The 14,521-nt window shown below is 39.5% G+C and overlaps 1 protein-coding gene across 1 annotated transcript; it reads left to right on the top strand.

Moving 5' to 3' along the window:
* Window positions 1–5,679: 5,679 nt before the first annotated feature.
* taf3 (TAF3 RNA polymerase II, TATA box binding protein (TBP)-associated facto) lies at window positions 5,680–14,306 on the top strand. The gene is made up of 7 exons (XM_023267559.3): window positions 5,680–6,043; window positions 6,454–6,696; window positions 7,926–9,754; window positions 9,836–9,918; window positions 11,113–11,386; window positions 11,599–11,705; window positions 13,402–14,306. Exons 1-7 carry the CDS (start codon window positions 5,878–5,880, stop codon window positions 13,514–13,516), a joined length of 2,817 nt encoding a protein of 938 aa, XP_023123327.1. The 5' UTR covers window positions 5,680–5,877; the 3' UTR covers window positions 13,517–14,306.
* The last annotated feature ends 215 nt before the right edge of the window (window positions 14,307–14,521 follow it).

The raw sequence follows: 14,521 nt of genomic DNA, 5'->3' as shown, positions 1-14,521 counted from the left end.
TTTTTCGCTTTAAAAGGTTATTAATGCTGGATGAAGAAGCTGCACTCTCGTCGTGACTGCTCATACTGCGTTATTAACATTATTATTTTGTTCTCACAATACTGAATACATGTCGATGACGAAGTAACAACTTAGACAAACAAATATAATAAAGATTTAGACAAGGAAAGCTAACTTAAGACTTGAATGAAATACTTCAAAATCTTGGTTTCCTCTTCATCATTTCAAAATATCCTTTACATTGTGGACTTTCTTCTATAATAGATTCGCTGCTGTAATAAACTGTAGCCTTGTTTCCGTTCAGGTTTGACTCAAAAATATAACTGAATGAAAAATCTGTAAGGCTTTGGCAGGATTTAAATACGATTTCTGGACATTGATTCCTAAAAATACATTTCTTTGTATTAAGGTTACATATTTAGTTACAAATGTAGCAGTAATTCAGTATTCAATACTACTTAAATTCAGCCAGACGTGTGTGAAGTAGAATCAGATTCTGACAAAGAGCAATGATAGAGAAAGCTCCATCCTGCTAAGTGACATGATTGGTTCCTTAGGTTTGTGACATGAAACCTGAGATGTTGGAATCTGTGTTTTTGAGACTGTTGTCAGTATACTAGAGTAACATGTCCACAAATGCTATATGGACATGTTACCATAGTAAATTTAAAAACAAAAAACATGCATTTCAGTGTAGGAAGTCTTTATTATTGTAAGTAAATAACAATATTAAATATCAAAATCTTAAGACCAGTTAAAAAATTGTAGGAAATTGCATTTTGCACTGTTGGATCTTAAGAAGGATCCAAAAAAAAATGCAAAAAGTTTAAGACCAAAGCTCAAAAACACCTGAAAACCCCCTCAAAACAGAAACATAAGTGTCAAAAAAAAAAGGACTCAGTAAGGAGTAGCTCCACCGTTCTTGTGGATCACCTCAAAACTCTTTTTTGGCATGCTTGAAGCAAGTGTTTCCAGGAGGCTGCTGGGAACGTTGCTCCAAGTGGTGAAGATGGCTTCACGAAGAGCACCCAGTGTCTGGAGCTGATGTCCATTTTTGTAAACTTTCCTTGCAACCCATCCCCAAATGTTCTCAATTGGATTTAGATCTGGGGAACACACAGGATGGTCCAAAAGAGTGATGTTATTCTCCTGGAAGAAGTCCGTTGTCAGGCGGACATTGTGAACTGCAGCGTTGTCCTGTTGAAAGACCTAGTCATGAGGGATGCTGGGTGCAACATCTCCACATAGCCAGGAGCCGTTTGACGCCCTGCACAACCTGAAGCTCCATTGTTGCCTCATGATGGAGCCTCCTCCACTGTGCCGTGTAGAAAACATCTCCAGTGGGCTCTTCTTGTCATGCCAGTAATGTTGGAAGCGATGAGGACCGTCAAGGTTAAATTTTTTTCTGGTCAGAGAATAAAACTTTCTTCTACCTTTCAATGTCCCATGTTTGCTGCTCTTTTGCAAAGTCCAAACAGGCGATTTGGTGGCGTTGAGATGTGGATGTTGAAGACGTTTTTTGTTTTTGAAGCCCTTCTTGTTCAGATGCCGTCTGATGGTTATTGGACTGCAGTCAGCACCAGTAAGAGCCTAAATATGGGTGGAGGAGTGCCAGGTTAGCGCTGGTGAAATTTTTTTTGGGTCTGCCACTTGGCTTTTTTGTTTCATAACCCTCACGATTTTTTAAGAAATTCAAACCGACCATCTTATTGCGTCTAGCCTCAGTTCGATGGCATGTTGTGAGAGGCCTTGCTTATGCAGCTCAACAATCCTATCACGTTCAAAGACAGAAAGCTTTTTCGCCTTAGCCATCAGGAAGTCATGACAGTACAAATACCTGACAGGAAATGACATGAATCCAAATTTTTTGCACAGACTTTGGCTTTTAATGGCTGTAGTTTTAAAATTTTGATCAGCTGACAAAAGCATGTTTGAGTTTAAATGCAGTTTTCAATAAATTGCCTGCTCAGTTTTTTTCCCTCTGACTCCCATTTCTTCTTTTTGCATTTTGAAGCTCTACTTAGAACCTTCTTAAGGTCCAGCAGTGCAAAATGGAATATATATACATAAATATGAGTCGATGAATCTTAATTTGAGACTCCATTACAAAGAGATCAACATCTGAAAGCATGAGCAAGAATAGTGAATTATAGTGTTAACTTAAGCAGACATTAGTACACTATAGTTTATTAAATGCTTCTAGTGGTTCAGACAAATATAAAACATTGTTTATAGGACACACGCTTAATAAAGTATTTCTAAGTGTCGCATAAAACATGCAACAGAAAATTATAAAGAACATTATTAGGCAAAAGAGCCAAACTGAGAATAAATATCTCTTAAGCAGGAATGTCCTGCTCAAGATAGCAGCAGCACTGACTGCAGACTGCAAAATATTATTTATATTTTAATGTATAGGATGTGAGCACATATGATCAGAAGGATCAATTAAAACTGGTAAAACTAAAGCAGTACATCTCTCATGGCAAGTAATTGTATAAACATGCAGTGTCATGCCAGGTCACTAGTATTTAAAAAGCACATTTAAAACAACAGACATTGAGCTCAAACAGAGAAATAATACTAACATTACAAATTTACATAACAAGGTCTACTATTAATCTTCTGGCCCTACAAAATTATCCATCCATTATCTATACACCTCTTAATCCTCATTAGGGTCAAAAACAAAAAACAACAGCTCTATAAGATGTAACAACACACAAGGAAATGACAGAAGAGTTGTAAGGCTTTGAGAGGCAAGCATAATTATTTCTGAGGAACACTGTAAGAAGAAAAAGCAATCTTCTGGCAATAATAATAACAATAATAATAAAAACCTTTTTGGGTGGCTATTTCATGATGAAATTCTAAAAACGTAGGCGATTCTTACATAGTAAATTGAATTATCAGTTTGATAATGCATCAAAAGCTAAGTAAAATTTAAAACTTAAACCCAATTTGGCCTGCTTCTGCTTTTTCCCTTCTTAAAAAATCTATATTGAACTATTAACGCCATTCTAATAAGATGATTAATTGATTAAATTTAGAAAGTGTCGATGCAGGATGACTGCAAACATCTGAGTAGGAAGCCAAGAAGTTCTGAAGTAAAAAATGCAGTGACCCTGTAGATAGTCCTATAGAATGCTTTTTAAAAGGTAGAAAAACATTCAAACACGCTATTGTCAAAGAAAATCGTGATGTCTGTTTTTATCAAATAATCCAGCACCACCCAGTGTTGACAGTAAAACCGGCAGGCAGAACATGACTGAAAGAGGAAGTGGAAGCAGTTTACCCGAGTTGGAAATGCAAAAAAAAGTGTTTTGAAAAAATGAAATCTGCTCCTGTTTACTTCATATTCGTCAAGTACATTTAAAAATACGGGACAGATCAAGATTACTGGCCATATACAGCGACTTTATTCAAAATAAAAGAGGCAACACAGAAGTGTTTCCGTTGAAGTCCGGATGTGACAGTTGTTTCCTTAAACTTCAGTGTGACTCAGCGGTGAGAAAGACCGAAACTGGATGTTGTACGTGAACACTGTAGCTGAGAAAATGGCTCCCAGCAGGTTCAGCGCAGACAGTTTCTGTTTTAGAGCCAGTTATGATCGGCCATGACTACAGAGGACATCTTGACCTGCTGCAGTCTGAGCTACATGCTAATGACATGTACCCTGCACGGACCAGGCTGCTGTATGGAAAGTAAAAAGTGCCATAATTCGTCTCTGTTTGCACGTGACTTAAATTTTAAAAAGGCAGCTTTTAATGTAGTGAAAAGCTGAGATTGTGCTACTTTCTGCAGTTTTATAATTAATTCCAACTCTGCTTTTTACACTGTCAAAAGCTGGGATAATGCCACTTTTTGGAGCACTCCAACACCAACTCTGTTTTTAACCACATCAAAAGCTGCTATATTGCTGCTTTTAAAGGTGTTCCAAATACAGCATCACTTTTAATGCCATCAAGCGCTCACTACATGCTGCTTTTTACGTTGCCCCATAATAATGGCTGACAATTTCACTTTTAACGTTACTCCAATTACAACGGCACTTTTTGCTTTTGTGAAAAACTGGCATCGTGACGCTTTTTGCAGTGCTCCAATTTCAGTGCTGCTTTTTGTGCCATGAAAAGTTAGCATATTGCTGCTTTTTACAGCATTCTAAAAAGAGATATAAAGACGCAGCTTTTTATATCATTAAATAATCGTTAGTTCCATCAGATTTTACAGCACTTTTCCATAAGGTAGATTAAAGTAGATCATTACTCACGCTGTAATGCTATACAGTACAACAAAAAATGATTAAATATGTCCCAAAATATAATATGTCAAATGTGGTATGTGAAAAATACCAGTACGCAAGCCGACATGTTTTTCTTGCCATCCTGACCTGTAATCCAGTGGAGTGCAGTTATGTCATGTATGTCAGCTCAGAGACAGCTGACAGCTCATTTATCACTATGGTCAAAGGTTAGGATCCAGTACTGTGACAAAGTAGCATGACCCAAGTGTATGCAGACTGCATGAAAGAGTAGGTACTTTGTACCCGCAGCTGCAGCATGTTCTGAATTTTTTTTTTTTTAAAGTATGAATTTGACATATAGCCTACATTACTAGAGCAGCAAGGACAACATATTAATAGTCAACATGACTTTCAAACCTTCACCTCTAGACTACACAGACCATACTCAAAACACAAGACTATCATCTGATAAGAGAGCAATTTGACACTCAGTAAAAATCTTCTTTGGGGACTTGTCGGTGTATTTATATCCACAATAAACAAACAAACAAATAAAATTATTCAAAGACATAGATTTTTTTTAAAGGCGATGTGATCAGGTTGTTATGCAAATCAATACTTGACCTCTGTAAACTGTAAACTTCCCAATCATCCTATAATAAATAAAAGATGGAGAATTAGCCATCTAATGGTTAGGAGCCCACCTAATAGGGCTATATAGGCAGCACTGATTAATACAGGCTATTTTAAAAGACACAGAGGACAATCAAGGTGATTATATTTTCAAGCAAATGAATAATATATCCTCCGAATCCACCACAACTGTACAACTCACGAAGAAAACACAGATTCACCGCTTAACAATGGCATGTAATTTTCAGCGATGCATTGCTTTGGTCTTCGTTGCTGTGAATGATTGGTGGTGCCAAACAGATGGAAGGACTCGTTATCTCACAGAAAAATGCTGGAAAAACCGACACAACTAATGGGTTTCCGATGGCATAAAAAGTGGTATCTTGATACAACTTAACAAGATTGTATTTAGAGTGGCCTAAACAGCGGCACTTTTTTTGCCTTATGATGATGTCTAAAGCAGAATTGTAATGATAGCACCATAAAAAGCAGCATTTTTTTTTTGGTGTAAACTGTTATTAAAAGCGATGTTAGAATTAAGATGCTGTAAAAAAAAACAGTCTTATCAGTCTCTCAGCTTTTAACGGTGTAAAAAGTGACATTGTAATTAGAGTGACATAAAAATCCCCTCTATTGTTCGCTGTGTAAAAAGTGTTGTTTGATTTGAATGACGGTCAAACAGAAGTCCATTGTGGCACTTTGCGCTTTCCATAATCCTGCGCATACTACCGCAGTCGTGACCCGCTCCAACACCACACCGCTGTTCTGGCAGACGCTCTCTTCTGCGCATGTGCGGTCTAGATTTCGAGGATGGGTCTATCGATGGAATCAAGATGGCGACTCTGGCAAAAGCGCCAATATATTTACTGAAGTAGATGTCCAAAATTAACCGAGGTAGCGGGTTTTCCCAAGCCCCTCGGTGGTTCCGTGAAACATGAAGACCGGCAGCATGTTTTTGAAGAGGAATTGACCGGGATTAATACCGTAACAAAGTCAGCGAGATGTGCGAGAGCTATGCCCGCTCGCTGCTGCGTGTTTCGGTGGCGCAGATCTGCCAGGCGCTGGGCTGGGATGCGGTTCAGCTCACTGCGTGCGATTTGCTGTCCGATGTACTGCATCGATACATCCAGCAGTTGGCCAGGGTCTGCCATCGGTACTCCGAGCTGTGTAAGTGCTTCGTGTAGTACTCTGATTACTTTTTTAACCCAGAAACCCGAAGTAGTCGATCACGTTGTTGTTGACTGGGTCTGCAGCTGGCGCCCCCTAGCAACGGTTGATGTGTCAAAAAAGTACAGTAGCTTCATAGCTAAGCTGCTTCAATGTATTGTTGTTGTTGGGGCGATGCTGCTTCCCAGCTGTTTTCACTAATGTGAGCAGTCGATGTTACGTGCATTAGTTGTCTAAGTGTTGCATTAACAGTGAAATGGTGTTCTGTGTCAATCTGAAACCTGTTGAGCATCACTTCTAGCTTCACTTCCTTCAATCACTAGCATCCAGTCAGACTTCTCACAGGCTGTTATCAATCCTGACAGTATAGACATGCAGATTGTAATGGTGTTTTCGTTCCTACATTTCAGATGGAAGAACAGATCCAGTCCTGGATGATGTCAGCCAGGCCTTCAGACTGCTGGGGGTGAGTCTGAGTGAACTGGAGGACTACGTCCACAACCTGGAGCCTGTGGCCTTCACCCATCAAACGCCGCTCTTTCCTGTCAGCAAAAACAATGTCCTGCAGTTTCCCCAGCCTGGAGCCCGAGATACAGAGGAAAGAAAGGACTACATTCCAGATTACATGCCACCCCTGGTCTCCTTACAAGAAGGTCAGTAATGTGCAATTAATGAGTGTTTTCATTGCCAATTAATGTGCCAAATATGTTCTCAGTCAATGGATTAGTTGTTTGGTCTGTGAAATGTCGGAAAATAGTGGAAATTATGGATCAGTGTGTCCCAAAGCCCAGGATGACATCCTCAAATGTCTTGCTTTGTCCACAATCTAAAGATATTCAGTTTACAGTCATAGACATGTTAAAAAAAAAAAAAAAAACAAAAAACAGAAAATATAAAAATTTAAGAAGCTGCAATCAGTAAATTTCTACTTTCAGTTTCATTAAAAATTGCACAAACCGATTGATTATCAAAATAGTCAGCACTTAATTTCATATTTGACCAGAAATTGGCTTACTGATAAACTTTGACAGCTCTCATATGCACATTACTTTGTGTGTTCAATGTTTTCTACAAATTTCTTTTTTGGTCAGTCTCCGAAGCAGATTAGTGGTCACATGCTGTGGCTAAAAAACTGATACACCTCACAGTTTAAAACTGACATCAAAATAGTGTTGCATTCATTTCAGTTTTCTCGACTATGTTTTCAGTCAATCCACAATTTAAAGTGCATTTCCAAGATCATTTGAAAGTGGTCTGTTTACAAATTATGTGTAACTGGCATCTGTGTTTGCTTTTCGTAGTTTCACTGCTTCAGATAATTTGTCTAAAGGTTGGACATCAGTGATTACAGACCAAATATTAGAAACACTTATTCAGTGTGGCTCAACAGCACCACAAACTGCATCCTACAAAATGACTGTTAAGTTAAATAAACACCTCTTAAAATCATTTCCAACAAAAACTGACGATTACATCCATGAAATTAAAGTTTATTTCAGGTATGTTATATTACACTGCAATGTAATACAGTGAATTCACAAAGTATTTGTCCTCCCTCACTTTTTTGTGTTTGTCATTTAATTTTTAATTGATAAAAAATTGCATTTTTCACCAGTCAGTCTACACTGAAAGCCCTTAACAACAAAGTAGGAAAATGGTTTTGATAAGTTTATTTAAAATCCCAAACTAATCTGTCTGTAAAAATATTTTGCTTACTTTTAGAGGGGTTTGCTAAATAAATTCTGTTTCTGGCCATCAGGGCAAATTTAGTTGTATTGCTCACCAAAGTAACCTGCGTATGTTTTAAAGGAGATGTTGTGAGACTTCTTGAAACCTAACTGGAATCAGTGCTTAACTAACTTTTCGTCCCTTTCCCCTGTAGAAGAGGAGGAGGAAGAGGTCCCTGCCGACATGGGCACTTCAGCTGAAGCTATGCAGGTGGCACTGGAAGAGGATGAGGAGGAAATAGATGAAGATGAGACGGTCAACGATGAAAACCACCCACTAAAGAGGCACCTGGACAGTCCTGATGCAGCTATGGGCATGATGCCTACCTCCAAGAGACCACGCATGTACCCAGGGCTCAGCCCAGAATGGGGGGTTGAGCCCAGGGAGCCCCTTACCTCTCTCAACCCTCAGCGTGTTCCTCCAGGCATGCTGCCGTCTCATGACAGCCTCGACCCGCTATCACCCGAAACACCCTCTGGAACTCTGCCTTCCTTCAGACCTCAGCCAGTAATGCCAAAACACTCTGATCAAAAGGGCCTCACCACTCCAGGAAGAAAGCCTAAGGTCTCATCCCCTGGCAGACAACGGACTAAGTCCCCTAAAGGGGTTAATCCCGTTCCGGTGGTTGGCAGTCCCATCCATTCTCCAAAACCATCCAAGGAAAGGAAGAAATCTCCAGGCAGGACGAAGAGTCCTAAAAGCCCAAAGAGCCCGAAGATGGGTTCAGCTAAGGCGCCTCAACCACAGAGCAAGACAGATGGCCTGCTTAAGCTCCCGCTGTCTGCACTGAGTGAGAGAATGGGCAAAGAGAACATTCATATGCGTCAGAATGTAGAGGACAGGGAGTTAGCAGAGGGCCCGTTCAAGAAACTAGAGCCCGATAATACAGCCATTGATGACTCTATTGATGCTGTGATTGCTAGAGCATGTGCTGAGCGGGAGCCTGATCCCTTCGCTTTCTCCTCAGGCTCTGATTCAGACAGCAATGGATTCTCCAGTCCCAGGAGACTGACTATCATGGAGCCGTCTACACCTAAAAACCCAATTGTGGCCGGCCACTTGTTAAAAGACACGTCAACACCACTTCACCTCCAGCCACACGCAGGTCTTGGAAACTGGACTATGGATGACTCCATCAACGAGGTGATCCGCAAGGTTAACCAGGGGGGTCCGTCGGCACCCCCTCAAAACCAAACAGAGTACGTGTCGTCAGGTTCGGCCTCACCACCCACGCCGGAACCGCTGCTCAAGGTTTTTGAAGAGAAGAACAAGATTGTGTCTTCCATAGATGTCAAGAAGAAGCTGAAGAAGGAGCTCAAAACAAAGATGAAGAAGAAGGAGAAAGACAAACCGAAAGACAAAGACCGGGAAAAGGACAAGAGCAAACTCAAAGAGAAGAATAAGGATAAGAACAGGGACAAAAACAAGGAGTTTTCCAAGGACGGCAAGATGCCCTGGAAGGACTTTGGAGTGAAGGATGATGAACACTTTGTTCAGCGGGACTTTACTCTGCCTGAGGGCTCCATTAAGATTAAATCAAGAGATGGTGATGGCCCTAAGAAGGAGAAAGAGAAACATAAAGACAAAAAGAAAGATAAAGAAAAAAGTAAAAAGGACAAAGATAAGAGGGATAAGGGTAAAGACAGGAACAAGGATGACAAGCAGAAACAATCTGCATTATCCCCTTTTGCTCTGGGAGAAATCCCGCCACTGTTCAGCCCCTCTACCTGCCTGCGCATTCCCTCCATGCTGCCTCCTCTGGCCCCCATCCTCCAGGATAAAGAAATGAAGAGCAAGGAGAAGGACAAGAAGAAAGACAAGAAAGAGAAGAAGAAAAAGAAAGATAAGGAGAAGGACAAGGAGCGAGAGAAGGCGAAGGAAAAGGAGAGGGAGAAAGAAGAGAAGAGGAAAGAAAAGGAGAGGGAAAAGGAGAAACGAGAAAAGGAGAAGGAGAAAGAAAAGGAGAGAATTCGACTGGAGAAGGTAACTTTTTGTTTTTGTTTATTACTGGTTCTTTGTGTCCGAGTGACACAGAAATTGACCTCGACTTTTCTGTCTCGTCAGGTGAAAATAGACACTCCAGCAGCTTTACCATCTCCAGTCATCCCCAGACTGACACTCAGGGTGGGAGCAGGTCAGGACAAAATGTAAGTACAGAATGAAAGTTTCTAGTGATACCCCTCTACACAAGGGTCTCTTTTTCTTGCACCATAACATATATAAGTAGTTACAACAAAAAAATCTGTGTCTTAGTTTTCCTTTAAAAAGGTGGCTTTACTTGAGAAAATGTTCTATATTCCCCAAAGTAACAGTATTGTTTTGTAATGCTAAAACTCAGTTATGGTATTGGCACTTAATATCTAACCTGTGTTTAACCAGTTAAGTCCCACTGATGTTAAGATTTAATGTTTAGAGATATTAATTATACAGTACAGGTAAAATAGACAAAAGGATAACTTGAAATCAATGAAAAAAACTAATGAAAATAACAAGTACAATTAAAAACAATGATTTTAAAAAGCATGTTCTTAATCCTATGAACCCCAACACCCGACGGGTTTAAAAGACATACTATTGATTTCAAAAAAATCACAAAAATTACACCATTTACCATAGCAAGAAACTGAAAATATGAAGAATCACCGGACGTCCCGACAGTCATTGAACTGGTCGTGTGGGACTTTGGATTTCAGTGGGAAAAAATGACCGAATCTAAGCCAAAACTCTGGATATTTGTTCAAATAAATTCAGAAATATTTCCTTTGCAGTAACTAGATTGGTGAGTCACCTATGACCAACAATGACATTACAAAAATCCAGGGGCTTCTTGGCTGAACTGGGCTGAACTGCAGGCTGTGTTTACACAGAGCAGATAGGATTAAAAGTAGTAAAATATATATAGTATGCACAGCCACCATTTATTCCAGTATTGGTAGAACCTGTGGGCAAATACATAATGTTTATTTACTGTGTTTTCTGCATGAAATAGATTATCAAACAAATAAAACTTTAGTTTTTCTAATTTTTGATTTATGACATTATTACTTTGTCATGATGGCCAAAAGATATTTTTGAGTTCTCTGTACTTTTAGCTGTGGTTGTGGTGTTTTTCATAGAGGTGCAGGACTTTATATTGCAATGAAAAATTAGTCCACAGTGAGAAAAATGTAACAGGACCGATAAACACCCAGGCAGAGTTTTAAATTGCCCCAATGATGCCATATTGTGAGCTTTTATAGCGCACTAAGAACACCCAGCCTTACATGTAACCACTTTTAATTCACTTGGTGGCTCATTAAACCCTATCAAACTAACTTGTATTTGTCTCTGTCCATCACCAGCGTTATCAGCAAGGTGGTTCCAAATTCAGAGCCCAAGACGCCAGCACCCAAGACCCCCGCCGCCAAGTCAGGACCTGCGACTCTTCCTCGGCCACCTCCGCCACCGCCGATGCTCCCTCAAATCCCAGTCATCCTGCCCCCGCCTCGCTCTCCACCTCCCCCTGCACTTCCTCCATCATCGTCTTTGCTCTCTCCATCCCCTATGCTTTCTCCCGCCGCTTGCATCAAAACACCGGTCCGCAGCGTAGTGACTGAGACCGTCAGTACTTATGTGGTGAGTAGTCTAAATGTTTGGTTACTGAAAATTGGTGTCTGACAAGCCTTAGCTTCACCAGGTTTTCGTCAGTGTAGCTGCACATAAATCACGCCCAAGATAAAATATATTTATCCCGTGTGTTTTTCAGTAATTTGCAGTGTGTATGTAAAAGCAGTTTTGTCTTTGAGTGGTGTTTTGAAAATGCTTTCTGTTTTCTGCGTTCGTCCAAGATTCGTGACGAGTGGGGAAACCAGATCTGGATTTGTCCTGGATGTAATAAACCTGACGACGGCAGTCCCATGATTGGATGTGATGACTGTGACGACTGGTATCACTGGTAAGAGGTTTATTACTCTGTATTATGTAATACATGTGCATGTAGGACATCTGTTTTCCTAGTTTAGTGTATTCATAACATCATGGAGTTTTGTATTTGTGCCCTGTTGGTGAAAATTAGCGATTTAACGAAACTCATGGTTTGGTATGTACCTCAGTTTTGGTGTCACACAGCAGAAAAAAGAAACAAATATAGACACTGGCATTTACTTTTTAAAAAATGTAATAAATTGTCCATAATTGTTGCTGTTACAGTTACACTACTGTTCAAAAGTTTGGCGTCACTCAGGCAATTTCATGTTTTCCATAAAAACTCACATTTTCATTGATGTGCTAACATAATAGCACAAGGGGTTTCTTATCAATTAGCCTTTCAACACCATTAGCTAACACAATGTAGCATTAGAACGCAGGAGGGATGGTTGCTGGAAATGTTCCTCTGTACCCCTATGGAGATAGTCATTTGAAAATCAGTCATTTCCAGCTAGAATAGTCATTTACCACATTAACAATGTCTAGACTGGATTATGTTATCTTCATTGGGGAAAAAAAGCCTTTCTTTAAAAAATAAGGACATTTCTAAGTGACCCCAAACTTCTGAACGGTAGTGTCTCTAACTGAAATGTTGGCAAATTTGCCTTGTAAACAAAATGTTAGTAAGTCATTAATGATCAAGATTCAAGAGATTCAAGAGGTTTATTGTCATATGCACAGACAAAAAGGACAGTTACACTATACAGTAACATTCTTACTTTGTCCATCCTCCTTAACCAAATGTCCAAAAAAACTAAAGCAATCCTAAATAAATAAGCATATTTAAACTGACAGCAGTACAGTGCACTGTGCATTTGTAAACTTTGGTTTGGATAAAGACTCTACGGCAGTGGTAAATTGATTACAGTAGTGATTATAAAGTGCAGACTGCTCCATCCCTGTTATAAAAGTCTTTGATCTGCGTATTTGCAGATGTAAATCATAAAAAGGCCATAAGGAGATTCTGTGAGGGAGCATCAGGTTGTAACTCCACACAAATCTGGGTGATCCACTCTTTCTTCAGTGTCATTCTATTTTTCTGGGAAGCCAAAATGCTTCCAAATGTAAAGGACATCGCCCCAGCTGTTTTTTGGGGTTTTTGTTTTGCATTAACCCGAGACAGTTGTCCTACTTCAATACCAAAGCTGGTGGAATTTGATTCTAGTACAGTTTCTAATAGCATGGATCCATTACAAACACAGCCACAATATAACAGACATGACAAATATCACATACAGACCACAATTGTTGCATATAGGCACAGTGACATAAAGCTTTACGTGGGAGCCGTATATAGCCAACATGCCCAGGAGTTTAAGGTTGGTCATGCAGCAGGACAGAAGCAGGTGTTGAATCATTTTGTGTTGGACAACAGTGATTCATAGCATCTGCCAGAGGCTTCCAGATACTGTCATATTATCAGTAGTCTTCAGTAGAGTATATCAGTGTCCATCAGTAGGCAACCTGACAGTCTCAGCCCTCCATTCTTTTTTCTGTTTGACAGCAAGCATTAACTAATTTGAAAGTACTACTTTGGACGACAGGACACACTGAACTGAATAAGAGTCTTCTAGCTGCCTGGAGCTGGCACATTATAGCACTAATAATAATATATAAATAGCTGCATTCTCACCTGAACCCTTCTTCTTCTCTTCTCTGCCCAGGCCTTGTGTTGGGATCCATGCAGCCCCTCCTGAAGACCAACAGTGGTTCTGCGTTAAATGTTCCAGCAAGAAAAAGGACAAAAAACACAAGAAAAAGAAACACAAACCACACTGAGACTATGCAAAAAGCACATATTTTGGACTTTTTTGGACTAAAGCCATCACTGAACACTCGTGGCACTGCTGTAAAATAAAAAAGAAAGTAAAAAATATGGCTGATACTAACTTCTGATGATTTTTTAAATGATGTCAGCCATGATGCATTGTGAGTTGGTAAGAAAAAAGGCTTTAACCAGCACATATCCAGCCTTAGTTCTCACGTGGGTGCTGTGATTTTCCCCTTTTTCACCTGTAAATTGTTTGCTTGTTGTTTTGGATGTCCAGTTGTATGGGATCTTGACAATTATGTCTGTATGAGGAGACTGTGACAGTTTCTGCAAGATCAGAACTCAACTTTGTCACAAAGCAGAAAAGAGAGAACATCCAACATCTGTCGTCTTTATTTCTGTTTCCTTCATCTTGCCAGAAAAGGAATGACCCGTGTGTCGGACCTTTCTCCAGTTTTCTGCAGTACCATTGAAATGTCATGTATATAATGATGATGGCATCAGGCATGTATAAATGTGTAAATACCAACTTCCAAGCCAAGTGCATTTTGTTCTTAGGATTCTGACTTGTTAAATCCATTTTCAAATATTGGTTTTTAAATCAAATAATTTTCTGTAATTTCTGTACATTTTTTAAATTTAAAGTTTGTATTTTTATTTTCTCTTCATATGGACTAGTCCTGAAGTTATACTGTAGCTGTGCTTGTAATGTAATTCCTTTCGCTGATATTTCAATATTAAAGATGAACAGTCTGTGTACTCACAGACTTTAAGACATAAATCTCATTACCATCAAAATTGTACCCAGATTTTCTGTCAAACACTTCTGTTCATCCTTATTTTATTTTCAACCCGTGCACGCTTCTGGACATTTTTCCAATAGATGTTTTTTTTTTTTCTTTTGCTTTACAAAAATAGATTGGAAATATTTTAACAAACCAAGTTTCATATGTTGAATTTTGTTCACTTCAGTCCTAATTAGCAGAATATGTCTTCGCTGTGTTGGTTACAGA

This window comes from Amphiprion ocellaris, chromosome 3 (assembly GCF_022539595.1).
Source record: "Amphiprion ocellaris isolate individual 3 ecotype Okinawa chromosome 3, ASM2253959v1, whole genome shotgun sequence".
Taxonomy (NCBI): Eukaryota; Metazoa; Chordata; class Actinopteri; family Pomacentridae; genus Amphiprion; species Amphiprion ocellaris.
The sequence above is the reverse complement of the archived record's forward strand: the minus strand, read 5'-3'. Positions and strand labels throughout refer to the sequence as shown.